At 39.8% G+C, this 23,280-nt stretch overlaps 2 protein-coding genes across 2 annotated transcripts in view; both read right to left on the bottom strand.

Annotated features, from left to right (window-relative positions):
- Positions 1 to 1,022: 1,022 nt before the first annotated feature.
- Positions 1,023 to 12,928, bottom strand: LOC114025805 (protein-lysine N-methyltransferase EEF2KMT-like). Its single transcript, XM_027839334.1, has 8 exons — positions 12,839 to 12,928; positions 10,514 to 10,576; positions 8,007 to 8,087; positions 7,501 to 7,602; positions 6,426 to 6,559; positions 6,036 to 6,328; positions 3,784 to 3,933; positions 1,023 to 2,565 (listed from the first exon to the last, which is right to left on the bottom strand). The coding sequence occupies exons 1-8, from the start codon at positions 12,914 to 12,916 to the stop codon at positions 2,465 to 2,467; spliced, it is 1,002 nt and encodes a 333-aa protein (XP_027695135.1). The 5' UTR covers positions 12,917 to 12,928; the 3' UTR covers positions 1,023 to 2,464.
- Positions 12,929 to 13,261: 333 nt separating this feature from the next.
- Positions 13,262 to 23,280, bottom strand: part of LOC114025860 — a 32,696-nt gene continuing 22,677 nt past the window's right edge. The window contains 6 exon segments of the mRNA XM_027839381.1: positions 13,262 to 13,455; positions 13,495 to 13,757; positions 13,803 to 13,876; positions 15,604 to 15,661; positions 19,095 to 19,230; positions 20,024 to 20,264. Coding sequence (XP_027695182.1) covers positions 13,262 to 13,455; positions 13,495 to 13,757; positions 13,803 to 13,876; positions 15,604 to 15,661; positions 19,095 to 19,230; positions 20,024 to 20,264 — 966 coding nt within the window.

The raw sequence follows: 23,280 nt of genomic DNA, 5'->3' as shown, positions 1-23,280 counted from the left end.
TTACATTCATGTAACACTTGAAGTTTTCCAAAGGTAAAGCAACAATCAGTAGGATAAGAAGTAGTTAGGGTCTAAACCAGAGTAGTAGGAATGGAAAGGAAGTTGATAGTTTGGGAAGTAAGAGGATTATTTCAGAGGTGACTGATGTTTTAAGTTAGAGAAAAGACAGTAAAATTGTTCATATACAGAGAAAAAACAGGAGGAGGAATAGGTTTTTGGGGCAACTCAAGTTTAGTTTTATTCATTAAATTTTTTTTAACAAGCATTTATTTTCTCTTCCTCTTATCCTTTTACCCCCAAATAAACAAAAACAATTAAAAAACTCTCATAACAAATATACATAGCTAACTAAATCAAATTCTTTTTTTTTTTTTTTTTTGGCTAGGTAATGGGGTTAAGTGACTTGCCCAGGGTCATACACCTAGTAAGGGTCTGAGGCCACATTTGAACTCAGGTCCTCCTGACTCCAGGGCCAGTGCTCTATGCTCTGTGTCACCTAGATGCCCCAGTAAATCAAATTCTTACATTGGCAACGTCCAGGAAAATTTTGCCTTCTTCTGCATCTTGAGTCCATCACCTTGTTGTTAGAGGTGGGTAGCATCCTTCCTCATAGGTAGGTCCTCTGGAATTGTGGTTGGTCACTGCATTGATAGGAGTTCTCAAGTCTTTCAAGGATGCTTTTATAATGCTATTACATAATTTTTTTCCTAATTCTACCCATTTCACTCTGTATCAGTTGTTACAAGTCTTCTTAGTTTTCTCTGAAATGTCCATTTTATTACTTTTTGCCATTCACGTGCCACAATTTGTTTAGCTGTTCCCCAATTGATGGGCAGCTCCTTAGTTTACACTTTTTTGCTAATATAAAAAGTTACTATAATTATTTTTGTAGATAGAGCAATAGACCTGGAGTAAGGAAGACCTGAGTTCAAATCAAACACTTACTAGCTGTGTCACCCTGAGCAAGTCACTTAATCACTATCTCAATTTCCTTATCTGTGAAATAGGGAATAATAACAGCACCTACCTCCCAGGGTTGTTGTGAGGCTTAAATGAGATAATATTTATAAAGTGCTTTGCAAATTTAAAGAGATATACAAGCTAGCTAAATATGGGCATTACAGAAGATGGAGCACTGAACTTGGAGACAAGAAGATCTGCGTTCAAATTCTGCCTCAGACATTCCTTAGCTAGGTGACCCTTGGTCAATCAATTAATCTCTCTGTGCCTCAGTTTCCTCATCTGTAAAAATAATATCATCTACCTTAGAGTTGTTATGAAGTTCAAAGAATTTAACATGTGAAAGACTTTGCAAAGCACTACAGAAATGCTAGCTATTATTATTAGCTATTATTTCTTTGATGTCTTTGAGGTATAATAAGTTTAGTTTTAAACTTGTTGACTTTGAAGTGCTTTCCAGGAGGCACTTGGAAATTTGGTTCTAGAAGGCTTGAGGTCATGGAGATTTGGGAATCTTCTTCTTAAAGGTGATAGCTGAAGTTGTGAGTGTGTGATTCTTGTGCAAGCATAGAAGGAAAAAGCTAAGGAGAGAACCTTAGGGGAACATTCACAATTAGGAGGGAAACTTCTAAAAAAAAATGAGGGTGTTAGACTTTATCTTTAAGGTCCCTTTCAACTCTAAAATCCTGTAATTCTTCCTTTGAGAAGTCACAGAACAAATGATGGAAAGAAAGAAATTCTTCCAGAAAAGAAGGACATTGAGGTAGCTCATATTAGATAACCTTGACTATCTCAGGAAAGTAGGAAGGTCCATGAGAAAGCAGAGTTAAGAGATGATATTAGGTGCATGGAGACATTAGAAAAGTCTGAAATGCCCAGAATAGAGAATGTGATGGGGGATCAACTAATGAACACAGGAATCACCAAGGGCCCAGCTGAGGCCAGATAGTATAAATGCAACATGTTAGTACAGTTAGGACTGTCCCTTGTAACACTCAACAGCCCAGAAGCTGAAATAACTTGCTGGCACTTCCTTAAGCTAGAGAGTGGCAGTGGAGGAGAGTGAAAGGCCAAAAGGTGCCAGGATGCTAGTGAGAGCATGTTTTAAATGGCTGAGAAAAAATTGGGGAGGGTGTCAAGGACAGTCAAGGAGGGACCTAGGAGTTAAGTTCAATCTGAATGAGGGTGGGAGACTATAGTAGAGAAGGGAAGTTCAGAGGTCAAAATCTTGGAGGTTGAAATGAAACATGTACTAATGTTAAAATGGAAAAAAAAAAGCATGCTGTTTTATCTTTACAGGTAAAATAATTGTATTTTCACTCATTTTTAGTTTCTGGATTTACAGGGAGTTGCTCACAGAGCAACAAGTACATGTCACATTTCCTTTTTCCTTATAAGGAAATAATTGGTCCAGTGATTCAAGTTTTATTCACAAGCTCCAAAATAGAACTTTTCCCTAAAAATCCTCTAAATCTTTACTGTAGCCTTGAAATATTTACACAATCTACACCAATAATCTTAGAATTACCATCTCTGAATACTTTTCATATGGAAACAATTTCTGGTTGTGACTAGGAAGTTTCTGCCATCCAATCCCAATTCTACCTAGAAACAAATAGAAAATGTCTTAGTACAGTGGTGCTTTGGGGTATGGGTTTAGAGGGAGGCATTAGTGAATGGCCGTCAGTATAGAGCTGTGTGCATTGTACTTATCATCCATATTATGTATTAACACTTCTGTTCAAAAATTACTGTTTTCCTTAAGCTGTGAGAACATCAGATTCTGACCCTTGCAGAGAGATCTTTTTGATTATTTTTTGTTCCTAATGAACAAAATGATATAAAGTTATGTGATTTATGTAATACTGTATATCAACACTTTGATGAGAATTTTTTAAAAATTAGATTGAGAGTAGAAATGTCACTTTAGGGATAATCTACTAATTTCCCAATGCTATTTGATTTTAGCTAAAATCCACAGTAGAGAACAACCATTACCAAATTCATTAATTACGCTTATATTGTCAGGGTTCATTATTTCTTTAAAGCCTTCTACCTTAAGAAGAGGGTGCTAGCATGTAGAAGTGTTTGTTAAACTTGATTCCTACCAAACATTCACAACCATTGTGAAATGCAAACATATTTTCATTTACTAATGGCTTCAATGATTGTAGAAGCACTTAATTACTTGTAAAATTAGGATAAAAAAAAATCCACCAAGTGTGCTAATCGCTTCCTGCTGTTAGCTGTAGGATGGAAATTGAAGAATTTATAAAAGATCTGTTCCTTAAAAGTCATCTTTTTTTGGCTGTTATATCATCAGATACACTAGAAGGGTAGAGAGAGGTCTGGAGAATATTCTGGTGAATAATAAATTTATATTTAGCTTTAAGACTTAAGAGAGGGAAGAAATTAAGGGAAATGGTTTAGGGATTTTAAAAAAGTAACATGCTTAACTCAGTATTGGAGAATAGAAGTCATTTTAGTTGGGTAGGTAATAAAAAAACTATGAGATAGAGCTCAAAGGCCTAAAAGATTTTCCCATTTGATTCTTGGCAGCAGACTCTGAAACTTTCCTTGCTTTACCACTAGCTACAGCCAATCTGAGAGTTAATTCCTGTTGCCAGAAGCAATTGCCATCCATAGTAATTTCTATTAGTGGGTCACTGGAGCCATACCATTTCTTTTCTCTCCACTCTTCTGGCCTCCTTGCTTTACCTTCTCCAGGTCCACTTTGTACATATTTAGTACAGGCCTAGATCTGTCTCCTTGAGGAAAGCAACTAGACTAAAGGTATTCTCACCTCCCTATCAGTGTACTTACTGAGCTCTGTTTTGAACATCTGGTAAGTGTCTGGGTTCCGTATAGTGAAGGCAATGTACACCTCTGGAGATCCCTGATGTGCCTGGCAAGCAGAGAGCTTTTGCAGCACTCCAATGAGGGAGAGGATGATCTCTGGATCATACAGCACATCTACAATGAAAAATTCAGATTAGTCACTTCCCTTTAAGTTAATTACTTAAAAATATTAAAAATTTTATATGCTTTTTTGACTTAGGAAGCAAGTCTAGAGCCTGAAGAATGCAGCAGTTATAGTCATTTTATGTGTCATAAGGTGAAGGAAAATTACTCAGATTAAAATGAAATAATCTAGGAGAAAAGTTAATTTTCAAGCTGCTGAAAGGTACTACCAAAAAACAAAAATCAGAGGCAATGACTTGTGCCTATATATATTTTTAGCTGATTGGCCAATATAAAAGATGCCTAGCGAAGCAAAACCTAACTGTTATTCTTAACCATTTCTATCTTCTAAGATTGGTATTCTAAAATGACCACTAGGTTTGGAATAGTAGGACCTGACTTCAAATCACACTCTGCTGCTTACCATTCTGTAACTTGGGAACAACTCATTAACCTCTGACTCTCATATATAAAAATGAATGGAGGTCTGAGGACCCTTCCAGCTCTTATTTATGATGTTACGTTCTGATGATTTTCCAGTTCCAGTTTACTGGAATGACTGCAGCCCATGATTGGGACGAAAGAAGATCTTTTTTTTAAAGATTCTTTAAAAACAATTGGACAAAATTCTTATTTTTTTTGTGTGTGTGTGAGGCAATCAGGGTTAAGTGATTTGCCTAAGGTCACACAGCTAGTACATGTCAAGTGTTTGGTCTGAGGTCAGATTTGAACTCAGGTCCTACTGACTTCAGGGCTGGTGCTCTATCCACTATGCCACCTAGCTGCCCCCAAAATTCTTATTTCTTTTTTTTTTTAAATTACTAATTTTTTTTTTTTTTTTGGCTAGGCAATGGGGTTAAGTGACTTGCCAAGGGTCACACAGCTAGTAAGTATTATGTGTCTGAGGCCAGATTTGGACTCAGGTACTCCTGAATCCAGGGCCGGTGCTCTATCCACTGTACCACCTAGCTGCCCCCAAAATTCTTATTTCTTTGATAGACTGCCACTCTAATATCTTGGCCTCACGATGAAATGGAGAATCAACCAGCCTATACAACAGAAATAAAGAATCATAGAATTTTAGGGTTGGCAGGTACACCCAGAAGAGACTTCAGTCAGAGATGCTAACCAGGTCCTGTGTGAACAAAAGATGAGAATAATAGGACTACTGAGGCTAGCTTATTGTGGCCTCCTAATATGATCAATGAAAAACACTGCTCTTCTACATGAGTAGGTCTCAAAATGGTGCTTGTCTCTGAAGCCATCTTCAAGTCTTGTTACCCAAGTAGGGATGTCTGTAAAGTGTTTTAGAAATAGAAAATGCCATAGGAATGTAAGTTCTTTAAAAAGCAAGGTGTTAAAAAAGAGAACTGGGTTGGGAGTTAGAATTACTAGCTATATGACCATGAGCAAGTCAGACCCTCATTTGACCAATGAATAAACTATGACTTAGAGCTTAATACATGCACAATTTACCCCAAAAGAATTGTTGTGAGGAAAGCACTTTCTAAATGGGAGTTATTGCTCCTCTTTAGCCATGATAAGAAACCTAAGAGAGGAAGAGAATATGTTTCTCATGTTTTTGGCTGTGGAGGCATGGGAGCCAAAAACACCCAAAAATCTCAACAGAGATTTTTTCATTAGGGCCTTCAGGAGGGCCTACTAAGTAGTGAACTGCTAGTACTCTCAAAGTAAGATGCAGAGCAAGAAACAACTCTCCTCAAATGATGACATAAAAATCCCTCTAATCGACTGTGACTTGGTTAAAGGGTCAGACTTGCTGCTAGGAGTCCTGGGGAATTTCATCTCAAAACTGATATCTGGGACACAACTGTTGATTCTCTTACTGGGTAAAACCAGAGATCATTCACCTGATACATACATAGATGAAATGAATCTGAATAGCTGTAATCTAAAATGAGGATGTTATGCATTGAGTAACTCTTGGTTACCAATGGAAACAGTCCCTTGCATGTACTTTACTCTGGGGAATGAAAAACAATTTCCCAAACATTCCATCAATTTTTCTTGTTCTTAACAGTTTCCATCACTGTACCCCTTCTCTTGATCAAGCTGTACTCCTCATCTCTAACATGATCTGTCTTGGTCAATACCTGCTGCAATGACGACATCTGGTTGGAAGACAGAGAGTTGTTCTGTAGTAACTAGATCCCAGTCCAACTGAACAGCCATCACAGTGGGTTTTGGTGAGACCAATGTACTGACTGAAGGTTGCAGGGGTGCTGTGGAATCTGGCTCTAGCAAGAAGCCATTTAGGAGGATATTTCCTTTGAGCTGCTGAAGAACCTGACTGTGACAGTCACTGAAGAGATATGCTTTGGGAGAGCACATCTTGCAAATAGCCAGACCTGTAAAACCAGCTCCACTTCCAAGTTCCAAGACTGTTCTGGGTGTGAGAAGTAAAGAAAGGCAACAAATTACTATTTCTGCAAGTATCAACCCACTTTTCCCCTGTTTGCTTCAGCTCCTGTTCCATCTGTTACCTGTTAGTGAAGGTCGCTGGGTTTTCTATGGCCCATTCTGCAAGGTAGAGAGCAGCTTCCCATGTGACCAGGCCTGTGGTCCCCTGAGAAATGATTGCTGTACTTTCAGAGAGGGAGACTGAATTTCCAGAGGGCTGGTAGAGGGAGAGAGAAAAGTTCTTTAACAAAGTAAAAACCACATGCTTCTTTAAATATGAAATGAACAGCAAATCATCACAAATCCCAGTTAGAGCCTTCTTTGACTCCCTGAGTTACCCATAACATGTCCCTCTGGCCATTAAGGCCTCTATAAACCCAACAAATTGAAGCTGAATGCTCACATTCTCTCACCTTTGCTGTTCCCTACATATAGCACCAAGAACACTATTTGGATTGCTGCCTAAGACTATGCCTGACATTCAGCCATAGAACCTTTATGTTTCTTCAGGAAAATGAACTGAATAACCTGATGAGTTGTTTTTGCTTGTTCTTGAAGTATAGGTGCATATCACGTATATCACATGGACCAATGACACCTCCTGCAACCATTGTCCTGTGAGATAACATTTGTGCCACTAGAGACAAGATACTTTTGCCTACCAAGTAAAAAGCATTTCTTCAGTGCCTCCCAACCCTGTGGCAGAAACTGTTCTAAATGCTCAGGATATGAAGAAAAAGTGAAATGGTTCCTGCCCTTAAGAATGTACAGTCTAGCCAGAGACAACGTGTGTGTGTGTGCGCGTGTGTGTGTGCGCATGTGTGTGCGCGCGTTACATGTATTTATGTATACAATAACTACAAGGTAATTTGTGGGAGGGAGGTGGGGGAAATGCACTAGCAACTGGGAGGATCAGAACTGTTTCATATACAGATGTCATTTGAGTTATACCTTGAAGGGAATGAGAAAAGTCTAAGGGACAGAGGTGAGGAGGGAGTGCACTCCATACATGGGGGACAATCGACGCAAAGGCATGGCATTAGGACATGGAGTGTCAAATGTCACTTTGGACACAGTGTACATGAACAGGAATAATGTAGGAAAGGTAAGACTGCTTCCTGAGTCAAAGTGTTAGGAAAGTAGATGAAACTGTCCTACCAGCAAATAACTCCGATGGCACTGGGTGGATTCCTCAGCAGAAAGAATTTCAGCTAATGCTTCGTAGAGCTCATCCAAAGGCTCTGTGTGAGCAGCCTCATGCTGTGGACATACAAGAATGAGCAGGAATTCAAGGATTCAGCTAAGAGGATTAAATGACAATTACTAATCGTTTCTTAGTTAGGTAATAAAGAATGGTATGACTGACAAGACTCTCCCATCCACGCAGCTGTGGTGTGTCTAATGTCTCCAAGTCCCCATCCTGGAAGCAGACAGTTGGAAGATAAAGGTATGTTTGTGGGCTTAGATTCTGACATCAGCCAGCATGTCATCATCATCTCGAAGCCTATTTGCCGGCAGTGAACAAGGAAGTTTGGCCTCTTCCTAAAAATCCAAATCACATTCAGGAAAGATCAGGAAGAGTTCCAGAAACTCTATTCACCTTCAGAGCACACACTGCTCTGGTTCAGGATATTGTCTGTGAAGGAGAGCTGTCAGTTCTTTACCTTTTTAATTAGCTCAGAGAGGAAGCACCGAGTGTATTTCACTGATGGTGGATGTTTCACACACAGTGGATGCAGGACAGTCTATGACAAATAACAAACAAGAGGTTGTTAATGGAACTAGTCTTCTAATCTATTTTATTATTTCTTTGTTTTGCAAGCTTTAATTTAGAGTCACAGCCCAAAACTAGCTTGATAACCTCAAAGTAAGGAGATTTTGAGGGCAGGGCCTGTCTTACCTTTGTATTTGTATTTCCAGGGCTTAGCAAAGTACTTGACAACACAGTAGGAGTTTAATACATTCCTGTAGATTGACTATTGATTTGGAGGAGAATGGAGGGTGGGCACATATGGTTATAACCATAACCATACCTGATACACTCAAAAGATTGACTCAAAATTCAAAAGTAATATCTCAAGAAATATCTGTTTCACAGGATAAAGGAATGCTGAGAAAAGTACTTCTATATCCAGAGAAAGACCCTGACCTCTGGCAGGAGCAGAAAGCACATTGACTCTGTTTAGATTTCCTCTGAGCTGCCAGTGAGTGGAAAAAAAAACACTGGATTACCATGAACAAAATTTGCAATTTTGCAAATCTACAGGTATGTGCAATTAAGAGATTATAGTTCTAACAAACTACCTTATTTGGCAGAGAATGCATTATGATACAATTGCAGCTAGGAAGTATCCTATTTTCTACCGGTTTAGACTTTCGGAGAATGTTACATTTTAATCAGCTGTGCTTAAAACATTATTCCCTTTGGAACCACCACCAGGGAAGATGTCTCCCTTTCCTTCCTTCTACCTTCTTTCCTCTTCTTTGCTTTCTGCTGCCCAGAACCCATCTAAGCTGCTTGACTGTTCTTCTCACTTGGATGAAATGGGAGTCACCAACTCTATTTCTTCCGGTAAGACAGAAGACCATCAGGCCTTACCATCTGTTCCCCGACTGCATCTGATGTCTTGATGAAAACTAAGAATGCCTGAATCTTGCCACTTGCCCAGTTAGACTTTTCCATTTGTCTTATAGTTGACCTTCCTTTTATGTGTTGTCTCTCCCCAGTTAGAACGTGAATTCCTTGAGAACAGAGGATGTCTCCATTTTCCTATTTATATACCCAGTGCTTGGCTGGTAGTAAGCTTTTCACCATTTTTCATTTATTTTTCTTATACAAATGTCTCTTCTGTGAGTGCAGAAATCAAAAGTATAGTACTGCTCGGTTTTTCTTCTTGGGGAAATTGCTGAGTTCAATTTCTATTTTTCCCTATTTGTTATTTTTATCTTTTTCCTCTTTTCCTATCTTCTCTAAGTGTTTTCCATAATGTTAATCTCATCTTTGCTCCACATATAAGACAAAGACATATTGCTAAAATAAAAAGCAAAGTCTGTATAGCGTGTGTGATTTATACTTCCACTATACAATCAAGGGTAAGCTGTTAAGTGCAGGTTAAGCAAAGGGGGAGTGACTGCTTTGTATCTAGCAGCTCACACAACAAACCCAAATTTATACCTTACATCTACAAGGTGTAGAGGTAGCATGGCATAGTGGATAGAGAGCAGGCCTCAGAGCCAAGAACACCTGGGTTCTAGTCCTTCCTCTGACACATACTATGTTTGTGAATGTAGGCAAGTCACAACCTTAGTGACCCAGGCAACTTTTTTGTTTTCCAGTTAACAAGCTGCTTTCTCCTTCTTCCTTCCTACCCTACCTCTCTCATCCTCTCAGAAACGCCGCCCCCCCCCCCCATCCTGGTAACAAATATACATAGTCAAACAAAAAAAAAATTGCTATATTGGCCATATGCAAAAATGTGGCTTTTTCTGCCAAGAGGTGAGCAGCATTCTTCCCTACTGGTACTTTGGATTGATCACTGCATCATGGTTGATCATTGCATTAACTAAAGTTGTCTTTCCACACTGTTTATTTCTAAAATGTTGTTAGAGTATAAATTGTTCCGTTGCTTTTACTCACTTTACTCTTCCTTAGTGTTCATACAAATGTATCCAGTTTTCTCTAAAACCAACCCTTTAATCAAATTTTTGGCTCAGGCAGTTTTCTGAGGCTATAAATTCTAGATGAGGTAAAGAGAGTTTTCATGACCAAGTGCCCTACACAAATGCCATCACAAGTCTCGATCAAAATTAGAGTTTACAGGGCCAAGGCATATCTCCTTACATTTGAGTAAAGCACTGTGCTTTTACACTCATGTGTAATCTCTGTTTCCTAAGTTTCTAGGTAAATTAAAAAAATCTATTAAGTCATCTATTAAAAGCTAGAAAAATATGTACTACCTGTCATCTTTGTTTATGTTGCAGATGGTTTTAAAAAAGTGTACTTTTATATATTCTGATAGTTCATCCATGGAAACAAAGCATCCCAAACTGTCTATTGTGCTGATACCCCAATCCAGGTGGCAGCACATCCTTGCTGAGACTCAGTCTGCCTGGATGTCTCAAAGTGAGATGGCATTAAAATCTGTTTTTTTTTTTTTGTTTGTTTTTTTACCTTCTGCAAAATATTCAGCAGCAGCTCAGAATCCAATGAATTCTTTAATTTTTCTTCAAGGCTCTATTCACAGGAGAGTAAAAAACATGAAGAAAAATGTCAAGGACATTTTCAGAGGAACATTAAACCTGTAAATGGTGCATTTTGCTAAAGAATGTTATGATTCACTAGAGACCCTGGGCCAAGAAGAAGTGGAAGCCATAATCAGAAAGCGTGCCCTTGATATGTTAGATGTTATCTACGAAGAAAAGGAGAGAAAACAAAGAAGACAACCCCAAATCATTGATTTTCATACAGCCCATTCAGAATCAGAATTTTAAAGCCAGAAGAACAGATATCAATGATCACAGAGTTCAATTCCCTTATTTTACAGGTGAGGAAGACTGGCTCCTCATATCAATTAATAAGGAAACATCTTTCCATATCAATAAACTGTTAACTTAGGCATAACCAAAGAAAGTTATCTTCAATAGGCCTGTTTATGTCCTGGATAAGAAATCTTTATAAATACAAGAACACCAAGTGCTTCTATATTCACCAGATTTCTGACTACTCTCACAGGTTACTCCAGTATAGACAGCATGTACCTTGGCAATATCTTATGGCTGGACTAGGGCAATAACAATTTGCATGTTATTTTCTGAATGATTAATGTTCATAATATTGTTTACCATGATACTGAAGTTACTGAAATAACATAAATATCTACACTAGGTAACGAAATACTTCAAAAGATATAAACCAACCTGTACTATTCAGAATGTTTAGCCACAGTTAGTTTACTCCATATCAAGCGAATTATAAAACATTTTAAATCATAATTATAAATCATATATTTAAATCAAATTATAAATCATATACTGGCAGAATGAAAATTTGCTGCCAGAACAGTATCAAAGGTTCTAAGTTCTTATGTCAGGGTCCTCTCTCCTAATTTCCACCACTTTCCATCCTATGTTTGGGGGCATTATTTTGCCGTATGTGGGAAGGCTATTTTATGCCTTTCCCACTCCCTGACACATACCAGGAGTTTTGAAAATCTTGGAATGGGAAAAGTAGTAATATGCTTCATTTTCAATGAGGGGGCCTAACTGATCATAAAGTGTTGTTCATGACCTCTGAAAATTAGATAATTATAATAATAGCTAGCCAACATTTACGTAATGTTTTCAAGTTTGTGAAGTCCCTTACAAATACCTTATTTTGTCCACAGGACAATGCTAGGAGGCACTATTAATTATCTCTATTTTAAAGTTGAGGAAACCAAGGCAGACAGAGGTTAAGTGACTTGCCCAATGTAGCCAGCTATTGTCTAAGACAGAATTTGACGGGGCAGCTAGGTGGCACAGTGGATAGAGCACCGGCCCTGAAGTCAGGAAGACCTGAGTTCAAATGCGGCCTCCCACGAAACACTTGCCGCTTACTAGATGTGTGACCTTGGGCAAGTCACTTAACCCCAATTGCGTAAAAATAAAAAACACAAAAACAAACCAAAAAAAAAAAGAAAGAATTTGACTTGGGTCTTGTGACTCCAGTTCAAGTAGGGGATCCCTGGGAGGACAAGGTGAACTGTTTATCATTCTATAAGGGTGCTAAACTATTCTTTGCAGAATTCATTCATTCAACAAGGTTTCCATAAGGGCCTACTATGTGCCTTCTGAGGCAGCTAGTCCATCTTCAGACACTTACTAGCTGGTGTGACCTTGGGCAAGTCACTTAACCTGTGTCTGTCTTAATCCACTGGAGAAGGAAACGGCAAAGCACTCCAGGATCTCGGCCAAGAAAACCCACGGACAGTACGGTCCACGGTCCCGGACACGACTGAAAAACAACGTGCCTTCTGAGATTTTCTCTCGTTTACACTGCCTCTCCCTGGCAGGCGCATAGCTGTTTGTACGGAGTGTACGCTCCTGGAAGCAGGGAAGTGTTGGTGCCTCTTTTTGTATCGTCAGCATTGCCCTGAGTGCCTGGCACGTCGGAAGCGCTACGTGGACGCTTGTTGACTGACTGCCCGAAGTGTCAATGGGCATCCCCGGGAGGGCGCGTGGAGGAGGCCGGCGAAGAGGTCCGGGGGCCCTTCCTCCCGTGCCGGCCCAGGCTGAGCCCGCAGCACCACGATCCCGCACCCCGCCGCGGCCGCGGATAGGACTGGGGCAGGCTACTCGCGCCTTCCCTCCCTGCATCGCGCATCGCCGGCCCCAGTCCTATGCCCCGCCCGCGGCCCGGACACAAGCCGCCCCCAACCCCACGTGGGTCCTTGCCTTCCCTACTTCTGCCCGGCCAGGGGGCTTCCGCGGGCCTCCCCCCGCCCCCGCGCTCCCTCACCCGCCAGGGGAAGGATGGCAGAGGCCGAGCCGCCAGGAAGCGGCGCTCGAAACCCTCGATCAAGGCCGCCGAGGCCATGCTCTCTTCCGCCGCCACGGTGCTGGAGGCAGCTGCGCAGTGCGGGGCTGCGGAGACCAGGGCGGGGTTAGGGAGGGTCTAAACAATCCTGGGCATGGTGGTTGGCTTTGGAAGCGGGGTCTGGGGCGCCCACACTGTCTATGAAGCAGGCGTGGGGGCGGGCGTTTGCTTTAGAGGCGGGGCCTATAATAAGGGTCTTTGACTTGGAGGCGGGGCTTGTAGGGCGGACATTTCCTTGTAGGTGGGGACTGTATTAGAGTCGGGCATGGGGGCGGGCATTTGCTTTAGAGGTGGGGCCTGTGATAGGTTATTGGTTTGGAGGCGGGGCCTAGGAGAAGTACTTCCTTAGAGGCGGGGCTTGGGGGCTATGTGTCTTCTGAAGGAGAGGCCAAGGGGAGGTATTGACCTTGGGGGCGGGGTCTGGGAGGTGGGCGTTCGAGACAGCGGAGATCCTCCCCTCCCTCCTCCCCCGGAGAGTTTTTGTCTTGGAGGAGGAGCCTGGGGGCGGATCTTTGCCTTTGGAGGAGGGGCCGTAGAGACTTATCCCCGTGCTTGGGGGAGGAATTTGGAGGCGGGACTTGTGGTTGGCACTTTCCTGGGAGGCTTTGCCTGGAGGTGGGTATTTTTCTTGGAGGCGGAGCCTATGAATACGCTTGTGAGACGGGGACGGGGCAGGGCATTTGCTTGGGAGTCAGGGACTGTGGGGCGGGCACTCTCTTTGAGGTGGGGACTGTGGTAGAATGTTTTGGAGGCGGGGCCTGTGAGAGGTTTTTTTTTGTTTTCTTTTTTTTTGCTTTGGAGGCGGGGCCTGTGGTAAGGTATTTTGGCTTGGAGGCGGGGCCTGGGATGGATATTTGCATTTGAGGCGGGTCATTTGAGGACTAGCGTTTGCTTTAGAGGCGGGGACTGTGACTGGGTATTAGGCTTGGAGGCGGGCCCTGGGGGCAGATTTTTTTTCCTCTAGAGGCTCGTGCACTATAGTGAAGCAGGTGAGAGTCCTGTGGATAGACGGGCATCCTAAAGACCAACCTAAGGGAGGCTAGAGAGAAGCCCAGGAAATGTACTCTGGGAACGAGTCCAGGAAGGGGTTCCAGGCTCTGGAGGAGCTCCATTGCAAGATGTGAGGCTCTAGAAGAAGGTCCTGGGCAAAGACCAGAAGTCTTGGAAAAGTGGGGGATGGGGGGAGGCTAGACAAAGTAATAACACAATTATTGGATGGAATAAAAACTCAGGAATGTCAAGGGAAACGATGTAAAAAGTGAGGATAAATATCATATTATAACTGGGACAGCTAGATGGTGCAATGGATGAAGTACCAGACCTGGAGTCAGGAGAACTCATTTTCCTGAGTTCAAATCTGGTCTCAGACACTTATTAGCTGTGTGACCCTGGGCAGGTCACGTCACCCCGTTTGCCTCAGTTTCCTCATTTGTAAAATGAGCTGGAGAAGGCAAACCACCCCAGTATCTTTGCCAAGAAAACCCCAAATGGGATCACAAAGAGGTGGGCACAACTGAGAAACGGACTGAACAGCAAAGTCATCAAAACTAGTTGGTACTGGTTAAGTAACTGAAACATTAATCGATAGAACACATTAAATAAGCAAACCCCAGAAATAATATATTGTCATAGCACTTTTGGGGTAGCAAGAAAATTGGAGTGAAATGGGTTCCCATTTATTAGAGAAGGGGGCTGAATATAGTGGAATGTGATTTCTTGATAAAAAATGAGGTACATGAAGAATTCAGAGAAGCATTGCCAGACATGTGAAGTGAAGCAGAGCAAAATAAGCAGAACAAAGAGAAGTTGCACAATAACTCCAATAATAGTGAAAGGCATCAGAAATCTGAGCAATGCAGTGACTTTCAGAGGCCTGATAGTGAAACAGGAAAAGGAGTAGCCACAGGATGAGGCCCATTATTGTCAGACATGGCCAATGTTGGTGTTACCCAATTTTATTTGAGAAGCAGCATGGCATAATGAATAGAGTACTGGGCTCGATATCAGGGAAATCTGGGTTCTTGTATTTGACACTACCTGTGTAACTCTGGGCAAGTCACATAATCTCGCTGTAAATCTCAGTAAGCTGAGGTTTACTCATTTATAAAATGGATTTGATAATCATAGCTTCTCTTTCATAGGATTTTTATGAGGATCAGCTGAGATGCCATGCAAATCACTTTGTAAAAAGGGTGATAATTTGAATAGGAGCTGTTATTAATGCTTTTTGTTACAAGAGTAAGTTCTATTAGTTATTGAGAAATATTTTTTTTTAAAAGAAGATCAAAACATTTATTTTGTAAAAAAAAAAAGGTTAATATACTGGTAGAAGATTGGTGAGGGATCAGCTCAAGACCTAGAACACTCTTAGATAAGAAATTTTACTTAGAAAAATTGTTAAAGGGAATTAACTAAGCTGCAATTGTTTTTCTTATGGTGCTTATGTTTGAAACTACATTGTTTAGCAAAATCATCTTTTGTTTCTTTGGCATTGTTGTTTTAAGTAAAGGTTTTGAACTGGTGTTATTTAATACACCCACACTGTGTTAAGATTCAGAGCACATACATACATTTTATTTTATAACCTCTATTTATAACAAAATATCCAATATCCTTCAATAAATATATTAAGTAGAGCAAAGAGGATTTGACTGGATCTCATTTTAGAAATACACATTTTGAAGTACTGGGTTTAGAACTGTCAGAGGTAAATCTTTGTTGCTTTCTTGCTTTTCACTTCTTTGCCTGTGAAGAAAAGTAAAAGGGTCAGATTAGTTAAACTTTTAATATATGATTTCATTTCTATGTGTTTATTGAAATTTACTGAGGTCCACAGTACTTGATGTGTCAATTAAGCATATTTAAGTGCCTACTGTCTTCCAGTCAGTCAGGCACTTTGCCAACTGATGGGATACAAAGATGAAAAAGAAACAGTTTCTGCCCTCAGGGAGCTTATTTTTTATTAGGAGAGATTCTCTCTGTCTCCCTTGCTTCCCCCCGCCCCATTTAAATATATATAAAATATATGTAAAAGGGATCAAGGGAGCTCAGCATGTGGCTTGGCCATGGTACTATCATCCTTCCAGTCACCTGGGTGTCATGGTGGACTTCTTACTCTTTTTTAGCCCCATATCCCATCAATGACAAATCTTGTGGATTCTACCTTTATCATGTCTTTTGTATACACTTCCTTCTCTTCTTTGATACTTCCACAACCAGGTTCAGGCACCTCACGTCTAGATTATTGTAATAGCCTTCTCATTTGTCTCCCTGCCTCAAGTCTTTCCCCACAGCAATTTATTCTCCACTCAGCTGTCAAAATAGTCTTCCTAAAATGCAAGTCTTACTATATTACTTCCTATTCAATAATCTCTGTTGGATCCCTATTACCTCCAAGATCAAATACAACATGCTCTGTTTGGTATTCAAAGCCTTTCATAACTTGGCTCCTTCCTACCTTTCTAGTTTTCTTAAACCTAACTCACCTCCATTGTACCCTTCAATCCTGTGCCACTGGCCTCCTTGCTGTTCTTTGCACAAGATACTTCACCTCCCAACTCTGTGTATTTTCACTGGCTGTTGCTCACTTTTGTAATACTCTCCCTCCTTGACTGTATCTCCTGGTTTCCCTGGCTTTTTTCAAGTTCCAGCTAAAATTTCACCTTCTTCAAGAAGCCTCTCCCAGTCCCCTTTAACTCTAACTCATTCACTCTTGAGATTAGCTCTAATTTATCCTATGTATAGTTTGTTTTTACCTAGTTGTTTGCATGTTTGCATTGGACTGTGAACTTCTTGAGAGCAGAGATTATTATTATTTTATTATTATTATTATTATTATTATTGTTATTGCCTTTCTTTGTATCCCCAGTGCTCACACAATGCCTGACACATTGTAGGTGCTTAATAAATGCTTGTTGACTGGCTTCTCCCTGTGGGCCACATGTGCTTCAGTTCTCTTACCACTATTGCATATATAAAACAAATGCAAGGGGATTTTTTTTTGTGTGGGGGAGCACAGAGTCACTAGCTGCTGGAGGGATCAGGAAAGACCTCATATAGAGGAGATGGAATTTGAGCTGAACTTTGAAGTAGGTTAGGCATTCTAAGAGGCAGAGGTGAGGGAGTGTTTCCCGGGCTTGGGAGGCAGCTGCATGTCCAGTTTGGCTGGATCAAAGGGTTCTTGAAAGGGAGAAATATATAATAGTCTGGAAAGATATGTTGGAGACATACCTTATGAAAGGCTTTAAATGCCAAGCAGAGAAGTTTGTACGTGACCCTAGGGAGCTATCGCTGGAGTCTCCTAGTTGTTAGTGCTTTTTTCCTCCTCAAATTATCTTGATGTAATTTATTTGTGTATATGTAGAGTGTATAGTAACATATATATGCCTTGGTAGTAGGATATAAATGCCTTAAAGGCATGGGCTGTCTCGTTGTTGTCTTATATCTCTGGTACTTAGCTTGATGTCTTGCACTTTTGGAAGGAGGAAGGTAGAGGGATCTGGATCTGGGATTTCATTAGCGTGGAGAACTTTTGGTGTGGGGACTCCATTCAGTGAATGCACAGCAGTAGCCCCACTGGAACCTGTGGCTTTAGAGTCAGTGGGGACACTGAGACATTAAGTGATTTGCCCACGGTCTCACAGCCTGCACCATAGGTAGGACTTGAGGCCGTCCCGACAAGTCCTTTATCCTCTGTCCTCTACATGCACCGTACTGCCTCTGATTTTACACACATTACTTGTAATGTGCAACAAATGTTGAATTGAATTTGGTGCAAAAGAACTGCAGTAGGCAGTTGATTGCTATATAAAGGCACTTCTGATTTGGTTACAATGCATCACAGGCCCTCTAGCCTCTCTTGGCTGTGAGACTTGGAGATTGGGACTGATGAGGTTCTTTTGTGGGTTCTAGTCTTGACATGCAGACAAAGATCTCAGTTCATATATGCTAACTTAGTAGTAGTAGAAATAGCCTTAGACTGAACTCTGTGTGCTGAGTGTTGTGTGCTTAAGTGATAGCTTCTAAAGGACCCTTACAGGTCCAGTGGGTTCAGGTCTAAGTAAAAGTTTGGACCAGCAGTTTCTTCTTCCCAAATCCCACTTCCCAAATCCAAGGTAGTATTTATATAGAAGAGATCATTGTACCACATCTGGTAAGAAATGTATACGTACTGCACTCAGGATTTGACGTTAGTATTCAAGGCTTTATTTCATTAAAAATTCAATGTAAGTTAACATTATGAAATGACTGTTTTTTTTCAAAATTATGCTGTAGGCATAGGAGGTTGAATCAGTAAATTGAACTTTTCCTTTATCTCTCCTTTGGCTAATGGTTTCTATGGAAAACGACTGATTGATTTCTTTCTCAAATATTGCTTTAGGGTTTAGAGACCTTATAGGTCATGTTTAAGCTTATAGCAAATTTTTATAGTTCAAATATAAATTACTTTAAATGTGGATTTTGAAATAGAGTTTAAGGTTAAGTAAAGTTCCAACTTTTTAGACAATTTATAGCCACACAGGCAGTAGTGGTGCAATAGGGATGAAGGCTGCTTAAAATGGGATGTAGTAACACACACCCATAACTTCTAGGATATGAGGTGAATAGATGTTTAATAAATGCTTGTTGATTAATAGAGTTAAATATTGGTTTAGTTATTGGAAATAGCATTTCACCATACATGTTATCACAGTATTCTTCCCTATTAGTAGCCTTAGGAATATAAATTTAGGAATCACAGGAATCATAGGAAATCATAGGAATATAGATAATATAATATCAGAGGCCATTAAGTCCAACAATTTCATTTTACGAATGAGGAACCTATAGCCCAAGGAGGCTGTGATTTTTTTTTCTTTTGGTGAGGTAATTGGGGTTAAGTGACTTGCCCAGAGTCACACAGCTAGTTAAGTGTTATGTGTCTGAGGCCAGATTGGAGCTCGGGTCCTCCTGACTCCAGGGCCAGCACTCTATCTGTTGTGCCACCTAGCTGCCCCTGAGGTTAAGTGATTTGGTAAGATCACGTAGGTAGTAAACATCAATGACAAGATCTGAACCCAGGTCCTCTGACAAGAGGACCATTGCTATTTCCACCATACCAAAATATGTCTCCCTTGAATAAAATTGTTGACTTGACAATGTTTGTTAATGAATCACGAGCAATACAAAGCCTACTTACCCCTTTTTTCGACTAACAGCCATGTACCCTACACCAGAGACAAACAAGATGGCAAGCACTCCTGTAACAACACCTAAGCCAGTAGCAGCTTTCTGCAAAGCAGTTGTCTTCCAAGTCTCATCTCCTGTTACCAAATTTGAAAAGTTTTTTTTTTAGTTAGTTTGTGAAATATTTGTTTTCCTTTTTCAGGGGCCTCAGGAAAGTCATATCCAGTCATCATTTAATATTAATTATTGAAAAGAATTCTACCCCAAATCTAAGCGAAATTTGCTCTGTAAGAAATGGATCCTGTAAAATTGCCCTTTCTGTTCCTCATTATGTGCAGCACACTACAGTAGGATCTTTATAGGGCTTGTCTCTTGAATTGGAAGAAGTAACTATCCTACTGTGTAAAATAACCTGGTAGTGTCTATTCAAGGGAGATATTACTCATCTAGGAAGAAGAGTACATGATTCTTTTAAATCACCCTTAGATCTCTGCCTAGAAGTTGGGCGAAGTACCCTAGAGTTAGGATTTCCAGAGTTCTGTTTTTCAACAGTGAATGAAATTATGAAGCTTTTGATTCCACTTCAAAGAACCACTCTTTAATCATGGCAAGCAACCATCAAACTTTTGGACACACAAATTTGTCAGGAGGCAGATGGATTTTTTAGAAGAGAAATCACAGAGTAGTCTACCTTTCTCCATTACTCCCCGGGTAACTCAGGGGCATAGACAAGGATTATTCCCTGGCTTTTTGTTTTAAAGATGTCTCCTACAAAAGTGACTGTCTGGAGCTCTAATGGAACCTGGAGGGATTATGAGCTTAATGAATGTTGAAGAATCTCTGTCATCCTGCAGAAGCATTAGGTAACACAATTGTACTTTACTTTTTTTTCTTAAAGTAGATTGTCTGCAGATTCATTCGGCTGCTGGTTTTATATCTCACCTGACTCTTGATTGAAAGTGTCCACAAGCATGTCCTGTGTAACTGTCAGAGACCCGTTGTGAGGTTCTGGTGTCACTCCCAGGAGTTTACACATCAGTGGGTAAATGTGAATGCTGTCAAAAGGCTCTGCCAGATAATTCTTCTTGAAATCTGGTCCAAATGCTCTGAATATCATTTTCATGTCCATGTCTGCATTATCATAGCCATGATCCCCTTTGTTGATGTATAGTATGAACCGCTAGGAAAGAGTCAGTAGAGGTTACAATTCTATGAAATGAAACTATATTATTGTTAATCTATGGTATTTCTGTAATACCTTACAACTTTTGAGAGTCATAAGGTCTCTGCAGATGTTAGCTACAATAATTTTCCCCCTCTCTGGGACAGAGAGATATCCAAAAAAAAAAAAAAAGATCCCTCTTTTGGGATTCAGAAACAAAAATTTCTATGATCTTGGGATAGAGAGCAAAGAGTACATGTTTATTTGAAAAAGCTAGAGGGGATTAGGGGAATAAAATATGCTTCCTGTAATATGAAGGCCAAGAATCACTGTTTAGGACAGTCAATGCTGCTGATTGTTCCAGCTTTCCCCTGTTTCTTTTTACACACATCAGCAAGCAATCCAAATCATAATTTTCCAATAGCACTGAAACACTGACTGTTCATCTCTTACCAGAATTAATAAATTTTTCACTGTCCAGAAAGTACAGTGCCTTGCACATTGCAACAATCTGGTTTGATGAATACAGACAGGCTAGACCTATGCAATCCAAACCATAGGTTATTTGCTAGCTATTTTTTAGGCAACTGTTCCATAGAAGGTGTGGTACTAAAAGACAAAACAAAAAGCAGTCTCACTATGATAACAGGTCAAACGTAGTCAACCAGTGTTTAGGGATAGTCTTGATAATTCAAAGGAAGCCAAAAATCTACTTTGATATGTCTTGCTTTGTGTTAGTAATATTTTTGTGTTACGGAGTTGTATCTTTGCTACTCTAACCTATGAACTTTTCCTATCCTGTAGTTCCTAGATTACTGATTTCTTCTTGCAATGTATTCTCCTTGGAAATTGCTTTGTATATATTTTTAATTAATTTTATTTGTACAAGATATTCCAGCATGAACCCTTCCCACCTTCCAATAGAATTCAGATTCCTCGAGGGAAGAGACTGTTATGATTTTTGTCTTTTTATTACCTAATGTCTACCGTTGTGCCTGGCACACAGTAAGCATTTAATAAATGTTTGTTATTGTTGTTAAAAGAAATTGTGTCCTTGTGGTGAAATGTCTTAGTATAAAACACAAAAAAGTTGATTCTTTTGAAAAGTTCTTGAAGGAGAAGGTATTCTTTGCAAAGATTTTTTCTATTGATAATGGAATTTTAAAGACTGCTTCCTATGAAACAAGAATGATTTCTGGATTGTACAGGAGAGCTTTGATTATTCAAGATCCTACTAACCTAAACTATCAATTAATTGGAATTTTAAAATGTGTTTCACTATTTAGAAAAAGAAACAAATCACAATAAAATAAATTGGTGTTGAAGATTTAATTGACTTCAACCTAATCTCTTAACTTTTATATCTATGGTACATTACATGAAAATGGTTGTTTTTGATTGTCCTGAGGTAATGTAGGATCCTAGTTCTCAAGAAAGGACAAAACTATTTATCCTATATAAGGAAATCAACATATATTTTAGATCCATTTTTTTAAATCAAGAAGCCCAATCTTTAGTTAATCAGAAAATTACATTAATCAGAATACTATATTTTATCAAGTATTTTGGTCAATCATGTTTATTATGTGGCACAATGGAAAGAACATTAGATTTGGAGTCAGAACATCTGGGTTCATATCCTAGCTCTGCTATTTACTTTCTATGTGACCTTCGGTAAAACTCTTGGGTAACACTCTTTCAGGTCTCAGTTTCTCTATTTGTAAAATTAGACTAGATGATCTTTAATGTTCCTTCCACCTCTAAACCTATCATTCTATAATTTAGAAACCATTTGCCATATCCTCCCATTCCTCTCTTGATTATTTAGAAATGTAATTAACTATAAACTGACTGAAATGACTGAACAACAACAATTAAACTGGCCGAGTGACTGCTAAGTATTATGGCTTCCCAAACCCAGCACATCATCAAGGATAATATTAAAATGACCATAACTTATGGAATTCAAAAATGTCTTCTAGAATGTATCATTGAACACACTGGGCACATTTCCACCAGCACCACCAGGCAACAGCTTCACTATTTGCCCTCTCAATCTTGGCAACAGCTGGTCATCATACATGTGAATGACATTGCTAGGCCACAAAAACAGTTGCAATATTAGCTTTACATCTAGATGAATGGGCAGAAGTTCTCTGGGTTATCTGTGAACTAATCCTTTGTAACACAAGGGAGAGTCAGTGAGAGAGGTAAATTTAAGCTCATTTTTGAAACAGTTCATTTCAGAAACATGGTAAATATGACAACTATTTTGCAAGGGCAGCCGGATGACTGGGCAGTGGATAGATAGAATGCTCAACTTGGAAGACCAATGTTTTAGTCCTACCTCAGAAACTTACTAGCTGTGTGGCCCTGGGCAAGTCATAGAACCTCTTGGCCTCAATTTCCTTATCTGTAAAATGAGAAAAATCAGAACACCTCTGCCTCAAGGTTTTTGTGAGGCTCAAATGAGATGATATTATTAAATGCTTTGCAAACCATAGAGAACTCTATAAATATGAGCAGTTACTACTAAGGATCAAGGCTTTTAGAATTATAGATATAGGCTCAGGAAGGGATCTTGGAGACCACTGAGCTCAACCCCTTCATGTTACTGATGAGGAAAGTGAGATCCAGGGAATCATATTTAGGAATAGTCATTATGCATGCAAACACACACACACACGTAATTATACACATTAGCAACAGATTTAGACTTCATATTTTTGTTTTAACATAGCTCTATTCATACTTTTGATTTTGGCATCAATTAGCAGGAGAGGCAGTGTGGTGTATTGGATAAAGGGCCAGTCTTGGCATCAGGAAGATCTTAATCCAAGCCCTTGCCTCTGACATATATGGACGGGATGACCACTCAGTCAACAATAATTTAGTAAGTGCCTACTCTGTGCCAGGTACTGTGACACTGGGTACAATGATAAAATAATCTCTGCCCATGAGGAGTTTACATTTTCTCTAGGGAAATTACCTCTATCTATCTATCTATCTATCTATCTATCTATCTATCTATCTATCT

The sequence above is a fragment of the Vombatus ursinus genome, unplaced genomic scaffold (assembly GCF_900497805.2).
Source record: "Vombatus ursinus unplaced genomic scaffold, bare-nosed wombat genome assembly UNPS02014832.1, whole genome shotgun sequence".
Classification (NCBI taxonomy): Eukaryota; Metazoa; Chordata; class Mammalia; order Diprotodontia; family Vombatidae; genus Vombatus; species Vombatus ursinus.
The sequence above is the reverse complement of the archived record's forward strand: the minus strand, read 5'-3'. Positions and strand labels throughout refer to the sequence as shown.

Bases quoted from the DNA above. Each gene is read 5' to 3' on its own strand.
- LOC114025805 (XM_027839334.1), bottom strand. From the start codon at position 12,916: ATGGCCTCGGCGGCCTTGATCGAGGGTTTCGAGCGCCGCTTCCTGGCG. The intron at 10,577-12,838 runs GTGAGGGAGCGC...TCCTGTGAATAG, and splicing joins TGCCATCCTTCCCCTGGCGG to AGCCTTGAAGAAAAATTAAA. The intron at 3,934-6,035 runs GTATTGACCAAG...TTTTCATTGTAG, and splicing joins AGATGTCGTCATTGCAGCAG to ATGTGCTGTATGATCCAGAG.